At 43.7% G+C, this 15,889-nt stretch overlaps 1 protein-coding gene across 1 annotated transcript; it reads left to right on the plus strand.

Moving 5' to 3' along the window:
* Positions 1 to 15,506, plus strand: Arl10 (ARF like GTPase 10). The gene is made up of 4 exons (XM_076855829.2): positions 1 to 255; positions 909 to 1,116; positions 9,962 to 10,137; positions 13,189 to 15,506. Exons 1-4 carry the CDS (start codon positions 73 to 75, stop codon positions 13,360 to 13,362), a joined length of 741 nt encoding a protein of 246 aa, XP_076711944.1. The 5' UTR covers positions 1 to 72; the 3' UTR covers positions 13,363 to 15,506.
* The last annotated feature ends 383 nt before the right edge of the window (positions 15,507 to 15,889 follow it).

Raw genomic sequence — 15,889 nt, forward strand, 5'->3', positions numbered from 1 at the left:
GGCAGGCAGGCGAGCTGGCTGGCGGGCTGGCTCCGCCTTTGCAGCCCGCACCTGCTCCCCTCGCCTGGCCTGATGGCGCCGCGCCCGCTGGGCCCCTTGGTGCTGGCCTTGGGCGGTGCCGCGGCGGTGCTCGGCTCCGTGCTCTTCATCCTCTGGAAAACCTACTTCGGCAATGGACGGGAGAGGCGTTGGGACCGGGGCGAGGCCTGGTGGGGCGCGGAGCCCGCCCGCCTACCGCAGTGGGACGAGTGGGACGTGAGTGCTGGGCCGGGTTCTGCTGAGGGGCAGGGCGGGCCGGGGTCTGCACCTCTGCACGTGTGGCCGAGGGGTGTGTCTGCGGCCCAGCCGTAAGAGCGCCAGAAGGCTCTCTGGGGCTTGGCCGCAGCAGCGCGGATGGACACGAGGCGGGCAGTCATGGGGTCCTGGAGCCCAGGTACGAGCGAGCAAGTTTGGGTGTGTGTGGCGCCGTTGTGCGAGGCTGTGGGACTCGACATCCGGTCGTCAGGGTGCGGCCCCGGAGAGTAGGTGCGGCCCAACCGAGTCCGGCCGGCGCCTGCGCAGTGCGCGCGGCACGCAGCCAAGGGGGATGCTGGGAGAATTCTCAGCCCCTCCGGAGGCAGGCAGCTGGTCCATCCGGCGACTCTGCAGACCTTAAGGAGCTGAGGCTGGGGCTGGGACTGGGGCTGGGGCCTGTAGTCTGCGGAAATTGAGGCTCCGCGAGGGAAAGGAATGTGCCCGAGATCGTTCAGAGTATCGGGGGAATTGAGGACTCCAAAAGCAGCTCTAGCGCCACTCCTTCAGATCACACCTGCCTGTCCCTGGACGGGAGGAGGGCGGGGATGGTGCCTTTGGTCTAACCTAGGGTGAGGCAGGAGGTTGTCAGCCGCAGCCCGACCTCTGTCCCGCAGCCCGAGGACGAGGAGGAGGAGGAGGAGGAGCCGGCGCTGGAAGAGTTAGAGCAGCGCGAGGTGCTGGTGCTGGGACTGGATGGCTCTGGGAAGAGCACATTCCTACGTGTGCTGTCAGGGAAGCCACCGCTGGAAGGCCACATCCCTACCTGGGGCTTCAACTCCGTGAGGCTACCTACCAAGGACTTCGAAGTGGACCTGCTAGAGAGTGAGCAGAGACAACACCCCCCCCCTCCGCCGCCGCATTCCATCTCCTCATCATCACTGGTGCTGGACCTAAGCCTGAATTCTTTAGAGGGACCAGGAGCCAAGAATGCATGTATAAGCAGGACACTACCCTGTATGAAATTCTTCCCACCCCGCTCCCAGAGGCACAAGATACAGTTCAAACTCCATATACTGGCATTTCAGATACTTCATGATGGGTCATCTCTAATATTGTCACCTGCCCCTCACTACTAGTGAAGTTCACATATCTTAACACTGAGAAACTAACAGCTAAGGGTTCATATGCCAAGTATTTCATAAGAATTACTTAATAAAATCCTCCCAACAGTTCCCTAAATTATAATCAGTTACTACCTGCATCAAACAAGTTCAGTCATTTAGCCAAGGTCATCCTGCTTTTCAGTGTTCTAATGCACTGTCTGGCTCTGGCTATTAAACACTGTGCTACATTGTTTGTTTCTGAAGGGCACTTGGTGGTCTCTTTCTTATCTTGTCTTTTGCATGCACTGTTCCCTCAGTCTGAAAAGCCCTTCTTCTCTTGATAAACTGCTATTTGACATCAGACTTTAAACATGATATGAGTTTGAAGCCTTCCCTGATTCTCAGATTAAGAACTCCTTTGCCCTCCCTTTCTGCTGTAGCCTATGCTCCTGACTAAGCCTATGCACTTTGTACACATATTGGTCTGTTTCATCTTTATCCACAAGGGCTCATCCCCAAGTTGGTAGCTAGCAGAGCATATAAAGTGAGTGATCAGAGAGGTTCTTGAGGAACCCCTGTCTTAATTCCTAGGCTTCTTGAGATTTTAGGAGAGAATGGCAGAGAGGATTGAGACGGTAGCAATATTTAATCACTTATATCCAGCCTTAGTCTCACTGGGTAGGACTAGGGACTTCCTGATAGCCACAGGACTCAGGTCATAAAGACTGGGTACATTTAAGTACTAGGACTTAGAATCAGACTTTGAATGAGGCCTGAGTGGGCCTCGTTCCTTTGGGTTCAGATACTTGCCTATTGGATTGCTTAACCGTGTCTCTTCTTCCTGCTTGTAGCAAACATTTACCCAGGATTCTGGTCCTTACACCAAACCTTCTCAGACTCCTTCTCATGTGCCAGGGACACAGCTTAAGTGGGGGCTATGCACTTGAGGCTTATTTGTCAGCAGTGACAATATCACTTTTCCCCCAGCTCTGCCAGAAGGAAAGGGTTTTTCATGCTTTCTGAGGTTCTGATATATAACAGTCCAAGCTCACTGGAGACCTTCAGCCTGGATTCAAATTTAGATCTCCCAATTCTGAAAGGCCTGGGACTTTTCTCTCTCAGTCCCTTCATTGAGACCCCTTATAATGCCTATTCTGAAGCCCAAGAGAGAATGGGCCCTTTGGGCATAATTGGTGACTAAATGAATGAATTCAACACTTTGATGACTATTCTCTTCCCCACCTCCAGCGCCCAATTTATTAGACAGTTCTGTCAGCTGTATCCTCTGATATATTCTGTATTGTCCACCTCCCATCTCCTCTGTTGCTTCCTGCTCCAAGCCACTATCCTCTCTCTTGTCAGTACTACAGTAGCCTCCTTGTTATCATTCATTCATTCATTGCTCTGCTTAAAACTTGGGAGGCATTCTGGTAAGGAAATGGGCTTATTCAAAGCCAGTTTTGAGGAAGGTAGAGAAGAACTTCCTGTCCCAAATCTCCATCTTGGTGGTTGGGGGCTGGTAGGGGAGGTAGCTCAGCGTCTTTTCCAAGAAGAGAGAAGGCAGAGTGGGGCAAAAGGTAGGAAGTGAACATATGTAGATTGAACTACACTAATTAGGTTTAGCTAGGTTAATCAGAAACATGTCAGTCCTGGGTTCCCTGACACCTGTCAGGCTACAGAGAGGCAGCCTGCACCCTTGACTCAGTATAAGGAAATATGGGATACAGAAAAAGTTGCCAGAATGTTGCCCTTAATTTTCTTTTTTTTTTTAAGAGAGAGAGAGAGAGAGAAAGAGAATTTTATTATTTATTTTTTAGTTTTCGGCAGACACAACATCTTTGTTTGTATGTGGTGCTGAGGCTCGAACCCGGGCCGCACACATGCCAGGCGAGCACGCTACCGCTTGAGCCACATCCCCAGCCCAATTTTCTTTTTTTTTATTTGTTCCTTTTTATGGTGCTGGGGATCAAACCCAGGGCATTGTACATACTAGGCAAGCACTTGACAAGTGACTACATGTGGTTATAGTGTCCAGTCCGTCCTCCCCATGAAGATATTACAGATTATTTTCCAAGCAAAGATTAGCTCTTAGAGCAGAAAAAACAAAATATCAATAAGAACAAAGCAATCCAGTCTGTACTATGAATTTGAACTAATAGTTTTTTTGTTTGTTTGTTTTTGGTTTTTGGTACTAGAAGTTGAACCTAAGGGTGCCTTACTGTTGAGCTACATTTTATTATTTTGAGACAGGGTCTCACTAAATTTTTGAGGATGGCCCTGAACTTGTGGTTCCCTGCCTCAGCAGGATTTGTAGTCCCAAGTTGCTGGGACTACGGGTATGTGCATACTGTGTCCAGCATAGTTGTTTCAATTTTATCTAATCAAAGAAAACCAACATGGTTGTAAAAATAGCCCCGTCAGATGTGCACTAAAGTATGCCTGATATCTGGAGTCCTTCTTAAGTAAATCTGGATTGATTACCATCTGGATAGAAAGGTTAACATTTCCATAACATCTTCAGAATTTAGGTATATTCCATAGGACCATAAAACCTTGAGCACAGTCTATGAGAATTAATATCATTCCATCAATTAAGAACATACAGCCAGGGCTGGGGATGTGGCTCAAGTGGTAGCGTGCTCGCCTAGCATGCATGAGGCACTGGGTTCGATTCTCAGCACCACATAAAAATAAAATAAAGATATTGTGTCCACCTAAAACTAAAAAATATAATATTTGGGAAAAAAAGAACATACAGCCAGGCACAGTGGCACACACCTGTAATCCCAGCAGTTTGGGAGGCTGAGACAAAGCCAGCCTCAACAAAAGCAAGATGCTAAGCAACTCAGTGAAACCCTGTGTCTAAATAAAATATAAAATAGGGCTGGGCATGTGGCTCAGTGGCCGAGTGCCCTTGAGTTCAATACCCAGTATCAAAAAAAAAAAAAAAAAGAAAAAGAATATATATAACTGGGTGTGGTGGCACATGCCTGTAATCCCTGCAATTTGGGAGGCTGAGGAAGGAGGATTGTGGGTTCAAAGCCAGATTCAACACCTTAATGAAAACCTGTTTCAAAATAAAAAGGACTAGGGGTATAGCTCAGTGGTACCCCTGGTTCAGTCCCCAGTGCCAAAAATAAATAAATAAATAAATAAACTACCAACAACAAAACATTTAGGGCTGGGGATATAGCTCAGTGATAGAGTGTCTGCCTTTTCGTGTATGATGCCCTAAGTTTGATCCCCAGCATCACACACAAAAATGCAACCTACCTAAATACACTTACATGTATTTTGTAAACTAAGTTATAATGCAAACAATACACTTGAGAAAACTCTTAAAACAGCCAGTCTTATCCTGTATCAAAATCTTCAACCTTAAATTTGTCTCAAGATAAAGGATGAATAAAGCAGGATTGCCCCTTATCAACTATAGAACTACAGTTCATGTTATTTAAAATGACTGCAAGGGCTGGGGATGTGGCTCAAGCAGTAGCACGCTCGCCTCACATGCGTGCGGCCCGGGTTCGATCCTCAGCACCACATACAAAACAAAGATGTTGTGTCCACCGATAACTAAAAATAAACATTAAAATTCTCTCTCTCTCTTTCTCTTAAAAAAAATAAAGTAAAATGACTGCAAGCAGTACATAAGGTATTATTACTTAGCGGGCTTAAGTTAACTTCACAAAACAATTTAGTTACCCCTATAGTATGTTAAGACAACAATCGTGATTTATAGCATAATATCCAGATGCAGATTAGAGAGAGTATCAATAAATCACATCATCATAAAAATAATATTCATTTAACCAGTTATAAACTAAAAAGAGACTTTAGAACAAATGAAAATTTGAATAAATCCTGATTCTTATAGGACTTAATCTTATTTTAAGCAATCGAAACCTAACAAAGGGGGCTTGGGATATAGCTCACTTGATAGAGTGCTTGCCTCACATGCACAAGGGCCTGAATTCAATCCTCAATACCACACAAAAAAAAAAAAAAAAAAAAAAAAAATCAAAGGGCTGCGGATATTGCACAGTTGTAGTCTGCTTTCCTACCATACACAAGGCCCAGGTTTGATCACAAAATAAATAATAACAAAAGTAGAAAACAGGTAATTGTCTTGATAAAACAAAATCTTTAAGTCAGTTTTTTTCTAAACTTTGTTAAGAGCAGATCAATATAAGAAATCCTAAGTTCCTCTAGAATTTAAACATTAATCAAGCAAACCAGAATGGTGAAAAATATTTTCTGTATTTCTTTTTCAGAATTTCTATATCACATATGCTGATTTGTTACAAAATAGGTTTGCTCTGACCTCTGATGGCCTACAAGCCCTCATCAGCTTCACACTGCTTTGGAGAAATATGTCATTTAAATCTAACCATTATTTAGAAAGTTATTGATAAAAGAGACATACATCAAACCTGAAAAAAAATATTCCGAGGTAAAATTCTGACTCAAAAGAACAAAATTCACTCTTATGTCCTTAGATACTTGAAAATGGAGAAAATAAAACATATTTAAAATAGCTGGGCACAGTGGTGCATATCTGTAATCCTAGCAACTTGGAAGGCTGAAGCAAGAGAAATACAAGTTATGGTCCTTAACAACTTAGCAAGACCCTGTCTTAAAATAAAAAGGACTAGGGATGTAGCTCAGTGGAAAAGCACCCCTGGGTTTATTCCCTAGTACCATAAATAAAAAAATAAAATACTAGTAGAGCATGCCTGTAATCCCAGAAACCCAGGAGACTGAGGCAGGAAGCCAGCCTTGGCAATATATTGAGACCCTGTCTCAAAATAAAAAAGGTTTAGGGATATAGCTCAGTGGTAGAATGCCCCTGGATCCAATTCCCAGTACCACTAAAAAGAAAGAAAGAAAACACAAGATATTTGAGTGGTGAAAAGCCTAAGATTTCTAGCTCTGAATTAAGGTTTTCTTATAAAAATAAAACCATTTTAAAAACTACATCTTTAAATGGTGTGCAGTGGTGCATGCCTGTATTCCCAGTTTTCTCTGGAGGCTGAGGCAGGAGAGTTACAAGTTTGAGGACAGCCTTAGTAACTTAGTGAGACTGTCTCAAAATAAAAAAGGTTAGGAATGTAGCTCATTTGGAGAGCTCCCCTTGGTTCAATCCTAGTACCACAACTACCTTTTAAATCTAAGCAAAGAATAGTTTGGAAAATAGTAGTAGCTCATCTATTACAAAGAAGCAGGTAAGCCTTTTCAGTTTTTATCATAGAGTGTTGGCATTAGGTCACATAAATAATCATATCTGGTGACCATCAATTCTATGTGGAAAAGCCTTTGTTTATGGGTTTTTATACAAAACAAAGAATGTTTTTATAAAGCACTGAACATTTACAAATGTCTGTCCTATATATTTATCTAATTTACTCATTTTAACAGCTATTTTGAGATTACCCATGGACATAGGAAGCATTGAACGTTATATCTTTAATAGCTTCTTAATATCCAAGTCAGTTTAGTAGGCCAGAAAAAAATGTGCCACCAAATTGTAAAAATATCCTTATTATCAACATTCAAATTAACCTTTTTGTCATAGATTTACTAAAGTCATGTGAATCAAAAGGCATTTGGATGACAGATTTCAAATTATGTGCTGGGGCTGGGGATGTGGCTCAAGCGGTAGCACGCTCACCTGGCATGCATGCGGCCCCGGGTTCGAGCCTCAGCACCACATACAAACAAAGATGTTGTGTCCGCCGAAAAACTAAAAAATAAATATTAAAATTCTCTCTCTCTCTCTCTCTCTTTAAAAAAAAAAAAAAAAAGTGCTGTGGTTGTGGTAGAGTGCTTGCCTCACATGTGTGTGGCACTGAGTTCAATTCTCAGCATTCTCAGCACTGCATATAAATAAATGAATAAAATAAAGGTCCATCAACAACTAAAAAAAAATAATCAAATTATATGCTTACTTATCTATAAATCAACTTGTTGCCAGGCAAACAAACAATAGATAAGCATATAAACATAGGTACACACAAAATTTCAAAGCTTAGATTTATTTGCTAGATATATCAGACTATTAAGGCTATGATATAACCTTAAGCAGTCTATAAATCTTAAATTTGCATTGTCAGTTGAGGTCAGGTAGAAATTTTACATCTCAGAGTTTCAGACCAACAAACCTTGAATAATCAGTTTCTTATTAGAGAAAATCAAATTTTTTTACAATGTTTATTTTTTAGTTGTAGTTGGGCACAATACCTTAATTAATTAATTAATTAATTTTTATGTGGTGCTGAGGATTGAACCCAGGGCCTCACACGACTAGGCAAGCACTTTACCCCTGAGCCATAGACACAGCCCCAAAAAGACATAATTTAAATACACAAAATAAAAAATTTAAAAAAAAAATTACCAGAGGGGAAAAACATGAGTTCAAAATAAAGTCCATTGTGGATAAGTTTTATCCACCTTGTTGATAGAGGCTCCTAAAGGCTGATAACTAAAGCAAGAGTCATGCTTGGAATTCCCTATCTTGTGCAGATAAATCTGTTGCTATAGCCACCAGAGTTTAGCCTTTTAAGCCAACTTTCAATTTAACAAGCATTAAATCAGCATGCACTTTCAGATATATAGGCCATGCTATCATCTTTTTTTCCAAACCAAAACCAAACCCAGAGGAGCTCTCCAAACAAACCAACAGAATTACTGGAATTTTTACCTATGAATTTTACCTCATCCATCTGTACTCTGAAATCGAGTTCCAGATGGTAGAGAGAATTTACCTGATACAATCCTGTATTGCAAAATTAACCACTCAAGACCCAAAGCTTCAAATGACTGAGATAAAATTCTCAGTGTGCCCCATGATGTGATACCCAGCCAGCAGGACTCAGTTCCCAAATAGACTTTTCCCCTCACCAACAAATCATTTTTAGGTAGCTGATGATACAGCAGAAAGATGTGCGGTGGGGGAGGGGTTTTCCTCCAGATTTCACCTGTAGGTTCAGTTAGCCATGAGCAGAGAAGCCCCCTTCTCCTTGGAGATGGCTGGGGGTTTGAACCATGCTGCTCAAGGGCAGGATCCTTTCCCCAGTACGGCTTGCCAAAAGTATGGCCTGAGGGAATGGTTTTACAGCTCCTTGCACCACTAGAAACTCAGGAGGCACACTGGCTAGGAAATAGGTTTATTCCAAGCCAGCTTTGAGGATAGAGGAAAACTTTTGTCTCAAATTCCCATGGGGGGGGGCCTTAGCGGGGGTGCAGAAAGTTTTTGTAAGAGAAGGCAGAGTGGGACAAAAGAGCTAGGCTGTGTTAATCAGAAACATGTCAGTCTTGGGTTCCCTGGACCCATCAGGCCAGGGGAGGCTGGCCTTCAGCCTCTATTCTGAATATAAGGACATATAGGATGCAGAGAAACAGTTATCAGGAAGTTGCCCTTAATTTCCAAAAGGTGGCTTTTTATCCTCATTGCTTTTCCTGCTTCCATTTATGTCCTCAGTGTCAGAGGTGTCTTTCAGAAATCCATGTCAGATGTCAGTCTTGTTTAAATTGCCTAAGGGACTCCCTGTGGCCTTAATGGCCCTGTGCAGCCCACCACTGACCAACCTCACTTGTCATGCTGTCTTCCTCTCTCCCTCTGGTGGTGCCTCAGCCACAACATACTCAAGCATGTCAAGCTTCCCTCTGCTTGTGATGCTTTTCTCTGCCTTTTCTTTTGACTAGCTCCTTATTCTCCCAGACTCAGTTCACGTGCCACTTCCTTCACAGACAACCTAATACAAGGCCATCCCTGCCCCCAACCACTTTCCCTTGTTCTGTTTTATCTCTTGCCTTTCTGGAATGTGTATTATCACCTGGTCCATCCTGGTTAGAGAGGGAGCTCCTTGAGAGCAGGGCCCCTGCCTGCTTTGGTTACCTCTGTATCCCCAGCACCCAGATCAGTGCTTGGCACCTAGTAAGCACTCAGTAAATACTTGATGAGTGCCTGCTATGTGCCAGGCATTGTGCTGAGGCTTTGGGGGGATCCAGAGGTAAGTACCTCTAACTCTGAGAGCTTAGAGTACAAGTATCAAAACCAGAAATACTGGGATGCAGGTGACCATGGGTACAGAGCAGAGAGGCAGAGAAGATCAGGAAGGTGGAGACACTATGTGGACAACCGTGTGTTGGTAGGATAGAGTATGGTATTTCCAAGAAAAGAGAATAAGATGACATGAGAACAGGGAGAAACTGAATAGGAATGGCTATGAATAGGCAGGGCAGAAATCCTGTCTTTTCTAGGCATTGGGACTCCTGGCTTCTTATCACAGCCATCACTCACCTGGGAGAAAGCTAGGAAATGGTAATTGCTGAGCACCTCTATGCCACTCCTAAGGGTGCATTGCATATGGTACCTTTGGGTTTTAGTGCAATTCTGATAACTTCAGTGAGGAAGGTACTGATGCTCAAAAATAGCCACATCCCCTAAGAGACCTGGCTGTTGGAGCTAGAGCCAAACTCAGGTCTGATTAGTTTTGAACTCTGTTGTCCTTTCACTGCCCCTGGATGGTGGAGCCTTGGGAAGCTGGAATTGGGGTGGGGTTGCTGCGGGCAGAGAACCAGGCTCCAGGAAGGCTCTGATTTGGCCCCTGGCCTCTTCTCAGTCGGTGGCAGCCAGAACCTACGCTTCTACTGGAAGGAGTTTGTGAATGAGGTGGATGTGCTGGTCTTCATGGTGGACTCAGCTGACCGGCTGCGGTTGCCCTGGGCCCGGCAAGAACTGCATAAACTGTTGGACAAAGACCCTGACCTGCCTGTCGTTGTGGTTGCCAATAAGCAGGTAAGGGCCATGGGAGGCTGGCTAAAGCCAGTTGAACTTCTCACACATGCCTGGGAAGGACAGGGAGCACTATAGAAGGATTTGGGTCTGTGCTTGGAGGACTTAGCTGAGATACTGTCCCCCGACTCTTCTACCTATGCTCTTTCCTCATCCCTACCTCTGTCTTCACTCCTCTTTGCCTCCCTATCCTCTGTCACCCTGGAGACATAAGAAAAATAATTACTAAGTACCTACTATGTATTAGGTATGGTTTTGAGTGACATTTCTTATTGGGCTTCTGTTGACCCTACAAGGTGTGGGATAGTCTCAGAGAGGTTTGTTATCCCCCAAAGTTTGTATTAGTGGAATTGGGGTAAGAGTAGTAGAATTGGGATGTCTGATACAAAATCTGTACGTTTACCTGGGTATGATGGTGCATACCTGAAATCTGAGCAATTCAGGAGGCTGAGACAAGAACACTGCAAGTTCAAGGCCAGCCTGAGCAACTTAGGGAGACCCTGTCTCAAAATTAAAAAATAAAAATGTTTGGGATGTAGATCAGTAGTAGAGCACCCTGGGTTTCATCCCCAATACTAGGGGGAAAAAAACAAAAACAAAAAACCTTTTACCTTTTTCACTCTGTTCTGCCTTTTCAACTTCTGGTTATAGACCAGAGAGCTAAAGCGACAAGAATTAGAATGGATTAAATAATAATAACAACATTTATTATGTGCTCATAGTGTTCCAGGCATCTAACAACCATGATCTCACTTCATTACTTCAAAAATTTATGATGGGCCGGGCACAGAGGCACACGCCTATAATCCTAGCTGCTTGGTAGGGTGAAGCAGGAGGATTGCAAGTTCAAAGCCAGCCTCAGCAAAAGCCAGGTGTTAAGCAACTCAGTGAGACCATGTCTCTAAATACAATACAAAATATGGCTGGAGATGTGGCTCAGTGATCAAGTGTCCCTGAGTTTAATCCCCAGTACCAAAAACAACAACAACAACAAAAAACCAACCCATGATGGGCCCTGCTGTCATCCCTCAATGCCTGAAGTTACAACTTTAGCAAAGCCAAGACTCAAACTCAGGTCTTCCTCAATGCTTTTAACCATAACAGAGGGCTACCTTGGGTCCACCAAACTTCAACATCACAGACCTTAGGTGCAATCCTTGATACCTGGAAGCTCTGCAGTCCAGAACACTGTCATACTCCCTATGGCCTGTGCCTGTGTGTCTAAGAAATGTGGGATGTTTTTTTGTTTGGATTTTGGTGGTAATAGTGATGGAACCCAGGGCTCCAAGCATGCTACAAGCACCCTACCATTGAGCTATATCCCCTGTCCTGTGGAATATGATTCTAACTGAACTGGAGAGATGCTCTATGTCTTTGACCTTAGATTCCCCCTACCTATTGACAGCTATTTATAAATATAGTGACCATGACCAGACACATAGCTCAATGGCAGAGCACTTGAGTAGCATGCACAAGACCCTAGATTCAATCCCCAGTACTGCAAATAAATAAATAAATAATAGTGGTGACCATATGGCCAGGTCTGCATCAGGCATTCCCCATCTATGTCTGTTACTCTGGTGTGACTATTAATAGTTCCTAGCCTCTGAAGTACCCTGGCTTAGACAATGAATTATATCTTAATCCTATTTATAACTAACAGCAATTTTACACCTATGGGAGTCAATGATTAATTTATAGTAGTTTTTTTTTTTTTTAGTTGTAGTTGGATACAATACCCCAGCCCCTATAGTAGGTTTTGTTTGTTTGTTTGTTTGTTTGATTGATTTTAGTTTTCGGCAGACACAACATCTTTGTTTGTATGTGGTGCTGAGGATCGAACCCAGGCCGCACGCATGCCAGGCGAGCGCGCTACCGCTTGAGCCATATCCCCAGCCCTATAGTAGGTTTTTTAATATAATGTTTGGTTACTTTGTATAGCAGCTTTAAACCTACAGGAGTTAAAACCAAAGGTCCCAGCATTCTATGAATTGGTACAAGAGAATCCTTTTAATCTTGGGCCATGGCTGAAATTAAAATATATCATCAGCAGCCATGTTGTGAGTACGTTCTTTCTTTCAGCTAATTTTTAGGGTATTGTCTGGAAGTAACCCTCTATATGAACTCTACCATTCAGTGTAGGAAACTGAGCCAGGATTTCTGTAAGGGTCAAAACTTGGTCATCAAACCAACCTGAGTTTGGAACCTGTCTCTGCAAATTATTACTGTTACTTGGGCTAAAAGACTTCACCTCCCTGTACCAATTTCCTCATCAGTTAAGTGCACACTGCAGGAATTAGTCTAGGTGTATAATCACCTGTCATGATGGCTGACACATAGGAAGTGTTCTGTTTATTTGTTTTTAAATTTTTATTTATTTTATTCATTTTAGTTTTTGATGGACCTTTAATTTTTATTTTTATGTGGTGCTGAGAATTGAACCTAGTGCCTCAACATTTGAGGCAAGCACTCTACCACTGAGCCACAACCCCAGCCGGAAGTGTTCTGTTTCTTACTGTAGTTGCTGATAGTGCAATGAAAAGTAAGTCAGGTGGTACAAAAGTATGTCAGGGATGAGGGAGAGAGTTTTTTGTTTTGTTTTGGTACTAGAGATTAAACCCATGGTATTTTGCCACTAAGCTACAGCCATATCCCTGTTTTTTGTTTGTTTGTTCATTTCTTTTGTTTTACAGTACTGGGGATTAAACCCAGAGCCTCGATATGCTAGACAAGTACCCTACCACTGAGATAAACATCCTCAGCCCATCCCCAGTCTTTTATTTTGACACATGGCCTAAGTTCCTGAGCTGGCCTTGAATTTGGGTCCTCCTATGTCAGCCTCCCGAATTGCTAGGATTACAGGTGCACCACTACGCCCATCAAGAACTCTGAGTTTATTACAAGGTACCCAGAGGTGGCTCCTGGAAACTTGGGCCCTGATGTTCCCGGGAGTAGCCAAAGAGTAGTTGATTTCATGGATGACAGGATGACAAGAGTGGCAGTGTTGGGAACCACTGTCAGCTGTGTCCTAACTGGTTTCTGTGTCTACCCTAGGACCTGAGCGAAGCCATCAGTATGGTGGAGCTGCAGCAGGAGCTGGGCTTGCAGGCCATCGACAGCCAACGGGAAGTTTTCCTCTTGGCAGCCAGCATTGCCCCTGCTGGACCTGGCTTTGAAAATCCTGGCACCGTGCATATTTGGAAACTGCTCTTGGAGCTTCTCTCCTAGGCTGGAGCCACCTGCTCATTGCCCAGCCAGGGACCACAGTTTCCTGCCTCCTGCTTCTTCATCACCAGCCTGGGCCTGGGGCAGGACCCACATAACACTTCCCTTCTCCCCTCCTTGCCCTCTCAAGAGCAAGGTCAAGTCCTGTGCATACACCTTCCTGGTGAGGTAGCCATGAGGCTGAAACAGGGAGGTGGGAGAGGGTAGTTTCTTGCTTATTCTAGGCTAGAGTGTGGATCCAGCATTCCTTTCTGTTACCTGCACAGTGAGATGCTTACTGGGCTCAGTCCTCCCCTCCTTGAAGGTCTCACCAGTGCAGGTGTCACAAATACTCCTGCACCTCCAGGTCTCCCAGTCTAAACTGTCCCTCCTGGTGACCATGCCCTTCACATCCGAGCAGGTTCTGTGTGGTATGGAGTGAGCCTTTGCTTCCAGCTCTGCATTGTCCTTCAGGCTCTGCTCTGCCAGCCAAGCTCAATGGCATATACCTGTAATCCTAGTGACTCAGGAGACTGAGGCAGGAGGATTCCAAGTTCATGGCCAGCCTGGGCAACTTAGCAAGCCCCTGCTCTGCCTAATTGGCTTGTGGCCTTGTGTAGTCTCTGCCTCTCTGGTCCCTAGGCCATCATTTTAAAGGGAGGTGATTGCCATGTTTTGTTCTAACTGCCAACCATGGAGATGTGAAGTGCTAGGATGAACCTGGAGACCCTAGCAAGGACCTTCTCAACACCTCCCTGCTTTTAAGGCCTGGATTGCCAGCTTCTCTTGACTACAGAATAAGTACAGTTCACCCACCAGACAGAAAGGGTTAAGGCTGGATTTCCAAACCCTGATCTGGAGACAAGCTGCTGCTCTTGTACTAACTGTGCCAATGCTCATGTTTACATAAGCCTGAGTCCCTGGGAATGAGACTGTTGACTGGAGTTGGGAGTCAGCATCGGAACTGTGTTTTATTTATTTATTTATGTATTTATCAAAGGAACAGGCCAAAGTTCTAGGTTCTGTTTCTAGGTGCTGTAATCACAACCCCAGGTGATTGTCATAGAGAATTTGGAACATTGAGGAAAATTGCTGGAATCATGATATTGAAATAACCTACAGATGACAATGGAGACAAAGCTGTAGCCACACCTCCTCCTGCCTTTGAGATTGTAATTGATATCATATTTTACATTGATTCACATGAACTTAAACTCATCCCCTTGGCTCAGTATTTTGAAGGAACACAAACCCCTTTTGGATAGATAAAAATGACTCTGGGAGAGGAAATTTCTGTAAATCCAGGTAAAAAGATGAAAAAAAAAATTCATCATGTGAATCTATAGGACAGGAATAGCAGACCAGCCAACAAGGTGGCCTTGGGCATATCACTCAGCCTTCCTGGACCATTTACTCCCCAAAAAAGGCAAAGTTGGACTGAAATTCTGGAATTATCTCCAGTGCATATTCCATGATTCTGTGAATAGTGATCAGCCAATTTAAGGACTGTCTCCACATCAACAGTTCTTGTTTGTACAGGCAAAAGAAGGAGCCTGTTGTCTGTCAGGGGCCACTGAATAATCAACAACTGCAAAAGGACTTATTTTTTTTAAGGTGATATCCCACTCAATTTGCTTTCTAATTGAGAACAGAGTGTGTGCCTGTTTCATTTGATATGTACCAGCATGCTTCAGTACCATAATGTGGTCAGGAAGGGCACTGTGGAGGGGCAGTGTGTGGGAAGCTTTTAAGTCCAGAAATAAGTATGATCTGTGGGAATGTGGCCCACTGTGCCCTTGGACTGTGGAAATAACAGAATGGAATCACTGTTCTTTTATATGCCAATTCATCTTCCATGGTAAGAAGGGATTTTTCTGCTTTTGTATTAAATATTTAAGGAATGACCTGGGTTTTAGAGTAGCCTTTGAAATTTTGCTAGCAGTTTTTCATCTTGTCATTGGAAGGGTGAGAAACTGTCTTTGTTCTATAAACTTCTCCTTGTTCTCCAGGGCTTAAAGGTTGCCTTCGGAACCAGCATTGATTGTTGAGAGGGATACTTTTTTTCCTAATTAAGATCTGCCTTTGTCTAATGAATATCATTATGTAGTACAATTTTTAAAGTCCTCAATAAGGGGAGATGAACTTGAAGAATAAACAATTCTTCTATATATACCTACTTGAGCTGCTTTTATAAAGACCACTCTCAGAACCTCAGGCATTAGTGGCACATTGAGGAGCTAGAGTAGCATCACCACCCCATCCTTATACAGCATATAGGAATTCCAGTGGCCTCTGGGTGCTGGTACACTCACATGGTGGGGCTGCTAGCACATTCTTTTCCCTCCCTGCCTGGCTTTGTGGAGATTTTTTGTTGTTGTGTTTGGGTTTTTTTGTTTTTTGTTTTTTTGTGTGTTTTTTTTTTGGCAGGGGGGTGGTAGTAGGGATTGAACCGAGAGGTGCTTTACCAGTAACCTATAACCCAGTCCTTTTTATTTTTGAGACAGGGTGCTGAGTCTGGTCTCAAATGTGCAATCCTTTTGCCTCAGCCTCC

This window comes from Callospermophilus lateralis, chromosome 5 (genome assembly GCF_048772815.1).
Source record: "Callospermophilus lateralis isolate mCalLat2 chromosome 5, mCalLat2.hap1, whole genome shotgun sequence".
In the NCBI taxonomy this organism is placed as follows: Eukaryota; Metazoa; Chordata; class Mammalia; order Rodentia; family Sciuridae; genus Callospermophilus; species Callospermophilus lateralis.

Coding starts and splice junctions, on each gene's coding strand:
- Arl10 (XM_076855829.2), top strand. CDS start 73: ATGGCGCCGCGCCCGCTGGGCCCCTTGGTGCTGGCCTTGGGCGGTGCC. Junction 256..908: donor CGCAGTGGGACGAGTGGGAC/GTGAGTGCTGGG, acceptor TCTGTCCCGCAG/CCCGAGGACGAGGAGGAGGA. Junction 10,138..13,188: donor TTGTGGTTGCCAATAAGCAG/GTAAGGGCCATG, acceptor TGTCTACCCTAG/GACCTGAGCGAAGCCATCAG.